Source organism: Chaetodon trifascialis, chromosome 18 (genome assembly GCF_039877785.1).
Source record: "Chaetodon trifascialis isolate fChaTrf1 chromosome 18, fChaTrf1.hap1, whole genome shotgun sequence".
In the NCBI taxonomy this organism is placed as follows: Eukaryota; Metazoa; Chordata; class Actinopteri; order Chaetodontiformes; family Chaetodontidae; genus Chaetodon; species Chaetodon trifascialis.
Window position 1 is genome coordinate 16,436,719 of NC_092073.1, and position 8,956 is coordinate 16,445,674.

The 8,956-nt window shown below is 43.1% G+C and overlaps 1 protein-coding gene across 4 annotated transcripts; it reads left to right on the forward strand.

Moving 5' to 3' along the window:
• The first annotated feature begins 5 nt into the window (after nt 1-5).
• Nucleotides 6-8,713, forward strand: u2surp (U2 snRNP-associated SURP domain containing). 4 transcript variants are annotated; one of them, XM_070985644.1, is made up of 26 exons: nt 6-80; nt 934-1,032; nt 1,149-1,263; nt 1,408-1,532; nt 1,633-1,703; nt 1,861-1,949; nt 2,098-2,133; nt 2,242-2,324; nt 2,470-2,635; nt 2,724-2,935; nt 3,328-3,371; nt 5,036-5,140; nt 5,239-5,305; nt 5,423-5,586; nt 5,671-5,833; nt 5,937-6,016; nt 6,128-6,215; nt 6,318-6,455; nt 6,589-6,778; nt 6,886-6,966; nt 7,051-7,102; nt 7,190-7,337; nt 7,446-7,556; nt 7,649-7,776; nt 7,893-8,078; nt 8,192-8,713. In XM_070985644.1, exons 1-26 carry the CDS (start codon nt 6-8, stop codon nt 8,325-8,327), a joined length of 2,952 nt encoding a protein of 983 aa, XP_070841745.1. In that variant the 3' UTR covers nt 8,328-8,713. The 4 variants fall into 4 exon arrangements, with proteins under 4 accessions (XP_070841745.1, XP_070841748.1, XP_070841746.1 ...); XM_070985645.1 differs by having other exon boundaries at nt 21-80; nt 7,869-8,078; XM_070985647.1 differs by lacking the exon at nt 3,328-3,371 and having other exon boundaries at nt 18-80.
• Nucleotides 8,714-8,956: the final 243 nt, after the last annotated feature.

The following is an 8,956-nucleotide window of genomic DNA, read 5'->3' on the forward strand; positions in this document are numbered from 1 at the left end:
AATCGATGATCGATGTTATTTTAGTTCCACAAAAGATGGCGGACCGAACGCCTGGTGGCTCTCAAAAAGCTAGCGCTAAGGTGAATTTCCCGTTTGTTCTTGCATTAGCTAGGTTTTATATATTGCAGTGAAAGCAATGTAAATAATGGTATGCCGTAACAGCCTTTAGTATTTACACATTTGTAGTTTCCAAGAGACTAGAGTTAACATACGAGTGTGCGCAATGGTGTTAACGTAGTTGACCAAGCAACGCGCTAATGCTAACCGTAGGCTCTCCGGCCACACTGCCTAATGTAGCTAAAGTAGGCTAAGCTAACGATTTAGCTACCACCACTAGGAACAGGGCAGTTGTCCCAGAAAAGAATATTGTTTGCACAGCTAACTGGCTGATACTGACATACCTAGACGTCAGAACAATGTTTAGTTGATATGTTTGAATTTGATAATATTAGCTGAAATATTTGGGAACTCGGGCCTAATAATATTCAGTCTTAGTTCTTTCTAACAGTCATTCGGCGCTAATTGTATTCACTCGGTGGCGCTGCAGCAGATACCAGCTTGTTAGGCCTCTGGCTAGCTTGCTCAGTTGTAGCGCTAGCCACTTGGTGTCCGGCGCCAACTAAGCAGAAAATGCAACTGCAGTAAATGCAGTTTGTAGGAGTACAATCAAAGATCAAGGCAGTGGTCACGAACTGTGAGTGGGCGACCCACTTTACAGTGTAGTGAGTTGCGTGGCGCTACAGTAATGAACCCCGCGTAATTTAGCTGTCAACATGATACCTGTCACGCTTTAGTAATCAGATGAGATATAAGTAACATGACCTGAATTAGTAGTTAGATCACTGTGTGTTACATGCACCCAAATTTTAGATTTGCTTTACATGACAATGAAATACCTGTTGAAAGCTCACCGTGCTTTGTTTACATCTACAGGCGCTGCTTGAGAGCAAACTTAAGTCTTTCAGCATTGGTAAAATGGCAGTGGCAAAGAGGACCCTAAGCAAGAAGGAACAAGATGAAATAAAGAAAAAGGTAAGTATAGGCTTTCTTTTTAACAGTGTTGTCAGTATTATCTTTGCTAACTAAGGATTACTTTCTGCCATATAAAGTATGTATTTATTTACTTTGACACTGTGTTCTCTGTTCAGGAGGATGAGCGAGCAGCAGCTGAGATTTATGAGGAGTTTCTTGCTGCTTTTGAAGGAGGAGGGGAGGGCAAAGTCAAGGCTTTTGTCCGTGGTGGCATTGCAAATGCAACCAAAGGTACAACATTTCTATTGTTTACATTATGTGTCTCCCAAATAACTTGCATGAAATGTTAGAGCACAAGCATCCGTGACTTGAAAGGGTGAAATGGCAATGTAATTGCAGTGAAATTCAGAACAAACACACTCTTTCTCCTTTCAGAGGAGGCAGCTGCTGATGAGAAGAGAGGAAAGCTGTACAAGCCCAAGTCACGCTTTGAGACCCAAACCAAAAGCTTCTTGCCCTTGGAAACCCCACCTCAGTTTTTGGCATTAGACAAAAGACATGTAAGTACTAACACAGTCAGTAAGTCGTCTCTCTTGTTGCAGCCATATTAAATAATGCTTTGTTTTTACCGGGCTGACAATATTTCCACTTGTATTTCAGTCTGCAAAGAAAAGCAATGAAAAGGAAAAGAAGAAGAGCAACTTGGAGCTCTTCAAAGAAGAGCTTAAACAGTAAGTTTCAACACATGAATATATCACACAATTTAAATGTTGGGATTATTGGGAAACTAGCGGCTCCTGGGTGTTATGGTATAGAATGGTGCAGTTTTGAAAGTAAAAAATTTGAACATTGATTGCACTGAATTGTATTTTGTGCTGTTTCCTGCAGAATTCAGGAGGAAAGGGATGAAAGACACAAGATGAAAGGACGTGTTAGTCGATTCGAACCTCTCTCGGGCACAGACGGAAGGCGCTCGTGTAAGTGTCTTTTAAGCTGTGCAGCTGTGCTCCATGTACTAACATGGCCTGAACTGACCCTGTCCTGCACGCCTTACTGCACTCCCCAACACCCTTTCTCCACTTGCACCCTGAAACAAAATTTATACTGCTTTTCTGCTTCTTTTAGCGGATGGTTCTTCAAGAAGAAACCGTCCGTCCAGTGGTAATTTTGACTTAATACAGTGGCCGTGAATATTTTCATCATGCTACGAAAATATATTGTTCTGTCAGACAGCAGTAGGAAATTCTTCTCTCTTTTCTGTCTCTGCAGTTTTGGATGATTGTGCTCCAGGTTCCCATGATGTTGGAGACCCATCGACAACTAACTTATATCTTGGAAACATCAATCCACAGGTGAGTTTGTATCCATACATTTATGAAGTGGAGAAGAAAAACAGTAAAATACTGACAGACATGCTGTAGTTTTGCTGTGAGCAGGAGGCCTTGTTGTGAGCTCTTACTTTTCTGTGACCACTGTATGTTATTTGTTGTTTTATAGATGAACGAGGAGATGCTGTGTCAAGAGTTTGGCCGCTATGGCCCGCTTGCCAGTGTGAAGATCATGTGGCCGAGGACAGACGAGGAGAGGGCCCGGGAGAGGAACTGTGGCTTTGTGGCTTTCATGAACAGGAGGGATGCTGAGCGAGCGCTCAAGAACTTAAATGGTACAAAGCTGTATTTTTTATGCTATTAAATAAATAAGTGACACACTTCCAGTCATTATAAATAATTCATTTTTTGCTCCAATTACAGGAAAGATGATAATGAACTTTGAGATGAAATTAGGATGGGGCAAAGGTGTGCCCATCCCACCCCACCCCATCTACATCCCTCCTTCCATGATGGAGCACACACTCCCACCACCTCCCTCTGGCCAACCCTTCAACGCACAGCCCCGGGAGAGGCTCAAGAACCCCAATGCTCCCCTGCTTCCTCCACCTAAAAATAAGGAGGAGTTTGAGAAGGTAACTCAGCATGTCAGCCTAGGATTTTCTCATGGGTTATGGCAGTGTTTTGTTAATGCAGCTGGTAAGATGTTAGCCTTTATAATGAGCAGTCAGTGCAGGTTTAAATCCATGTTTCTGTAAGTGATAGTTTCTGTCTTGTTGACTGAATTTAACTAGTTTTGCACTGTATAGAACTGTTGGTGTAATGAAATGTTAGTGTGTTACAGAGAGGTGTTTATGGATAATGAATACAGTGTCAGGGGGTGTTTGGCCGTTAGAAACAATGACAGCAGTAAAGCAAAGTTGTTGTCTATTTGCACTTTTTAAAATGCATTTTTTATATTTTCACCTGTTGCCTTTTAACAATACTCACATTCTATGTTTATTATCTGATGTGACTTCATATACAGACTCTGTCGCAAGCCATAGTCAAAGTGGTTATCCCAACAGAAAGGTACATGTTTTTCTTTTTTTAAATTGGTGTACAAACTTAGAAAAAAAAACATCCCATAATGAAGCTAAAAGTTTGATCGGTTGATCACTGCATGCTACAGGGGGCTGGTCAGTATGCGTGAGCAATGGTTGAGGCTACCGTACAATGCCATCATATTAGTGGATAGAACAATACTTACCGATGAGTTTGTTTTGTACCTTGCTCTCTCACACTCCACCATCACTCATGTGTCCTTTAAATATGTAGCAAAACATCTTTATAGTGCTTATTTAATGTGCTGTTTAGAGCCAGACATCATGACTTTAGTCCATCACAGTTCCACTCCATACATCAGCGTTTATTGTTTTTTTTTTTAACTTTAGTGACATGTTACTCTTCCACATACAGTCTGCTGATTCTAGATCTGTAGTCAGGAAATCCTGGTCTCTGACCATTGCTCACTCAGACCGTCTACCCCCTTGGCCTCTGTCACTGTATCAGGAGCTCAGTAAATCTGGCCCCTGCCAACCAATCCAAACATGCCAGCATTAGTCTCTATATGACCTTTGACATTGGCCTTGGTGAGCAGCACAAGTTGAACTGTCTGCAGCAGCGAGGGACCTGAAAAGCCTCATGGGATGGATTGGGAAAGTATACTGAATTTTACCCCGCCATTGGTACGATCAGCTCCAATACAAGTAAATGTGATCTGTGTTGTCAAATGAAAGACATCCTTTGTCTTGTTGGCCACTTGAGGATAATTGTATGCAGCCTGCACTATGTATCTCCCCAAAATTGTCACAGAAGAACTTTAGTGATCCCATTTGCACTGTATTCAGTCATTACCAGCTCCACCAGTAGATAACATGTTTAGCCTGTTCAGGCCAACAGCCCTATACTGCTTTGGTGTTCTTCCTCACTTCACATTGGACAGGAGATGAGCGGGAATTGAAAGGCACTGTACTGACAGACTTTTCAGTTAATGCAGTGTCTTTGTCAATGTCTCACTCCGATTTTCTTCTTTAGCTTCACCTTTGTCAAATTCGAATCTAGGAAGATTTCAAAGAAAGCGTCCAGGCAATGCAATGTAATATAAAGCCTGTTGCTCTGCAGCCTTAAAGGCATGAACTTGTAACAGTCTATGCTCAATTAAAAAAAACAATCTTCTGTTCCCTGACTTGTTAGCTTTTTTTAAAATTAATTCATGATTAATATGAAAGACATCAGTTGTGATTTTGAGCTTAGATTTCTGATTTATGCATTGATGTTATGCACTGGCTCAGAGGCATAGAGGCACAGTTGACGTTAAATTTATGCTTGGTCACGTGACACTCAGAGTTCTCTCTCTCAAGATCTGCATCACCACATCCCTCACAGGAAATTAGTAATAAAAAAAATATTGTGTATCTCTAGCTGAGTCATTAAAATGAAATCACCCGGCAGGTACCTTTTTATAGCAGATATTACCATGGCAGTGCAACGTGCAGCTTCATCCCACTGTGTGCGACAGCTGCAGTTCTGCCCTGCAACATTTGTCTCGCAAAACATGCGTCACGTCTGTCAGGAGGGAACTGTTCTGAGTGTTGCACCACCAAGCATAAATGAAACAGACAGACAGGCTTTTTGTAGTGGTCAAGGGTCCGGCCAGTCTGAATCCGTTTGCTTTAACTGTGTTTTTCTTGTAGGAATTTGCTCTCTCTCATCCACCGAATGATCGAGTTTGTGGTGCGTGAAGGCCCAATGTTTGAAGCCATGATCATGAACAGAGAAATCAACAATCCCATGTACAGGTCAGTGCAGCTGCACATCTGTAATGTATGACTAGTTATCACTGTAGGACTGAGTTTTTAGCACAGTTACGCTCATGTTTACATTTTATTTCTTCCAGGTTTCTATTTGAGAACCAGAGCCCAGCACATGTGTACTACCGGTGGAAGCTCTACTCCATACTACAGGTTTGATTTCTGTGTTTAACGACTGCTTGAGCACAAGATTTCCGTGGTGTCGATGTTCTGGCTTCACAGTCCAGCAGGATTTGTTGTGATAGCAGCTGTGGACTGTTCCTTGCTTAGGGTGAAGCACCAGGCAAATGGCGAACAGACGACTTTAGGATGTTTAAGAACGGCTCTTTGTGGCGTCCGCCTCCTCTTAATCCATACCTTCATGGTCCTTATGATGATGGCGAGGAGGAGGAGGAAGAGGAGGAGTCCAGCAAGAAAGGCTGTTTAAAAGAAGAGTAAGACAGTTTCCTTCTCCATTTCAGCATAGATTCAGTGTTAACATGCCCTGCAGTTCGATAGTCACACCTTCATCTCTGCAGGGAACGTGACAAACTAGAGGAGATGCTGCGTGGTTTGACTCCCAGGAGGGGCGACATAGCAGAAGCCATGTTGTTTTGTCTCAGCCATGCCGAAGCAGCTGAAGAGATTGTGGAGTGTATCACAGAGTCTCTCTCCATCCTCAAGACCCCTCTTCCCAAGAAGGTGAGATTCAACGCTGAGTGTCTGCTCAGAAATGCTCCAGTAACCTCCATGAATGTCTCACATGGAATCAGAATTAATTCCCATTCTCTCTTTCACATTTCAGATTGCACGGTTATATCTAGTTTCTGATGTGCTGTACAATTCTTCTGCCAAAGTAACCAATGCGTCTTACTACAGAAAATAGTAAGTGGTGTAATTTACCCTCTTGGTTTGTATCACACAGTATTCATTTAGGATTGGTGCACCCAATTCACCACTTCCGTTTCAAATTCACATGAATGCTCTTCTCCGCAGTTTTGAGGCAAAGCTCTGCCAGATCTTCTCAGACCTCAACGCGACATACAAAGCGATACAGGGCCACCTTCAGAGTGAGAACTTTAAGGTACCAAACGTCCAAATCTGGTTCAGTAAACCACACCCAGAATAATTTACTCAATCAGTGTGTTATTCAGTCATCCATGTCTTGTTTTCTTCTTTATGGCAGCAACGAGTGATGTCATGTTTCCGGGCGTGGGAGGACTGGGCCGTGTATCCAGACCCCTTCCTTATCAAGCTGCAGAACATCTTCCTGGGTCTAGTTAATCTCGCTGCAGAGAAGGAACCCGTTGTCGTCGTTGTGGAGGTAAAAAAAACGTATCAGTACTTGACTGTTGTAATATCCTCAGAATCCTCTCAGACTAACCTGGCTTTCAAAACCAATCCCATCAGTTATTAAAGGCCTAGCTTGAATTTGTTTTGCGCCGTCTTTGGCCCAGGCGGAGCCAGCAGACGACCTTGATGGGGCTCCGATAGGCGAGTATGTAGATGGCACTCCCCTCGAGGATGTGGATGGGGTGCCTATTGATGGAGGGCCCATTGATGGGGCTCCTATTGACGGAGCTCCCCTGGATGACCTAGATGGTGTTCCTATCAAGCCCATGGAAGAAGACCTAGATGGAATACCTTGTGAGTGGTGCAGATTAACATAGGGTGTAGTATGAAGCAGTTGTTAATGATGATCTCAGTCCAGCTGCCGTACAGTCAGTCACCCTTATTTTTCTCTGTTTTTATAGTGGATCAATCAAAGGAGGCAACTTTCAAGGTAGCACCCTCAAAATGGGAAGCAGTGGACGAGGCCGAGTTAGAAGCTCAAGGTGAGACCTTTAACTGGCATCAAACTACCAAGTTTTGCCTTTAGTGTGCATTTAGTTTCAGTAATGTCTCTGTTTGCTCCTCAGCTGTAACGACTTCAAAATGGGAAATGTTTGAGCAGCCAGAAGAAACAAAAAAGTGAGTTTTGTGTGGTGTTGTTTTTGTCAGCCTTTGAGGATAATGGCACATTTTAAGCTTTTCTATAAATGGTTTGCAACTCTGAAGGGATGATGACGACAGTGAAGACGATGACAGGAGCACTCGCTCAGATGATAATCAGAGCTACTCCAACCCCATCAGAGATGACTCGGATATGAAGACGAAGATGTCTGAAATGAATGAGGAGAAACGCACCAAGCTCAGAGAAATAGAGGTAGCGTACACATCACGAACCCCACACTGCATCTGTTGTATTTATGGGGTGTTGTATGCAAGTGGAAACTCATTGTTTTGACCATTCTTCTTTGCACTGTTCACCCAGGTTAAGGTCATGAAGTTCCAGGATGAGCTGGAGTCTGGGAAAAGGCCCAAGAAGCATGGGCAGAGTATTCAGGAGCAGGTGGAGCACTACAGGGACAAACTACTACAAAAGGTATTGAGCTTTGCACATTGTACTGTAGATGATATCAGACACCAGAATTGAAATTCAAAATGGAGGTCATTTATTGTGTTCCTTTGTTGTAGGAAAAAGAAAAGGAGAAACTTGAAAGGGAGAAAGAGAGGGAGAAGAAAGAAAAGGAGAAAGCCGAGGCACGGTTGAAAGACTTGAAGAAGGAAAAAGAGAAGGAGGACACGCCGACCAGGAAGGAGAGGTGAGATAACCATCAGGCTCATCCATCAGTGACGGTGTAGGCCTGGTGTTTCAGCGTAAGACATGGGATGTGTTTAATTTCCTGTCTGACAGATGTTTGTCCCCTCCGGTTGATAGGAAGCGGCGTCACAGCGGCTCACCCAGCCCCACGCGGAGTAGCAGCAGACGAGGCCGGTCATCTTCGCCCCGTTCAGAACGGTCAGAGAGATCAGAACGCTCCGACCGCTCGTACTCTAAAGACACATCCTCCCGCTCCTCCCATAAAGACTCCCCACGATCCAGCAACAAGAAGTCCTCCAAGAGGTAAGACTGTCTGTCAGGGCTTCTCCTCATGTCGTCATCACAGCTGGGCTTTCAGCTATTACACCATTTTCAATATTAATTGCTTAAGACTGACGTAATATTCCTCCTGTCAGATCTCCCTCACCTCGCACACCCAAACGATCCAGGAGGTCGCGCTCCAGGACGCCCAAGAAGTCAGCAAAGAAGTCCCGCTCCAAGTCGAGGTCACCACACCGGTCTCACAAAAAATCAAAGAAGAGCAAACACTGACACGTCTTTACCTTCAGCCTCCAGACCAGCCTATTCTTCTCCCTCCCCTTTCTCTTTTCTGCGCCGTGTTGTATAAAAGGTTGACTGACTGATGTGGCAGCTCGAGATCTCTGCCCACATGTTAATGTATAGACAATGAAGAGTGGAGGGTGTTGCATGGGTTGCCATCTAGTGTATCAAATGGGTGGGGCCATTGCTGTTTTATATTGTACAAAGAAAAAAAAAAAATAATGTGCTCGTGTGTCTGATTCCCCATCACCTCCCAATGGAATTCATCCATGTGGTAGACCGCACCCGTACAGAGTGTGATGACAATATTCAGTCATATTCATGCTGTCATTTTCTGTTTTTGTAGTTCACATTAAAAAGAATTCCTAATAAACAAAGTGTCATTTTTAAATCAAACACAATGTGGACATGATGATTTTAAACAAAGTGGGTTGTTAGTAATTAGTGCTGTCAGGCGATTAAAAATCTAATTAATTACAGGATTTGTAATTAATTAATCTAATTAATCGCATTTTAATCTCATATCTGCTAAAGGTCCCCAAATGAAGAATTTGAATTCTAGGACATTACAAAATTGTAGTGCATGACTAATCAATTGAATACACCAAGAAGAGAAGATT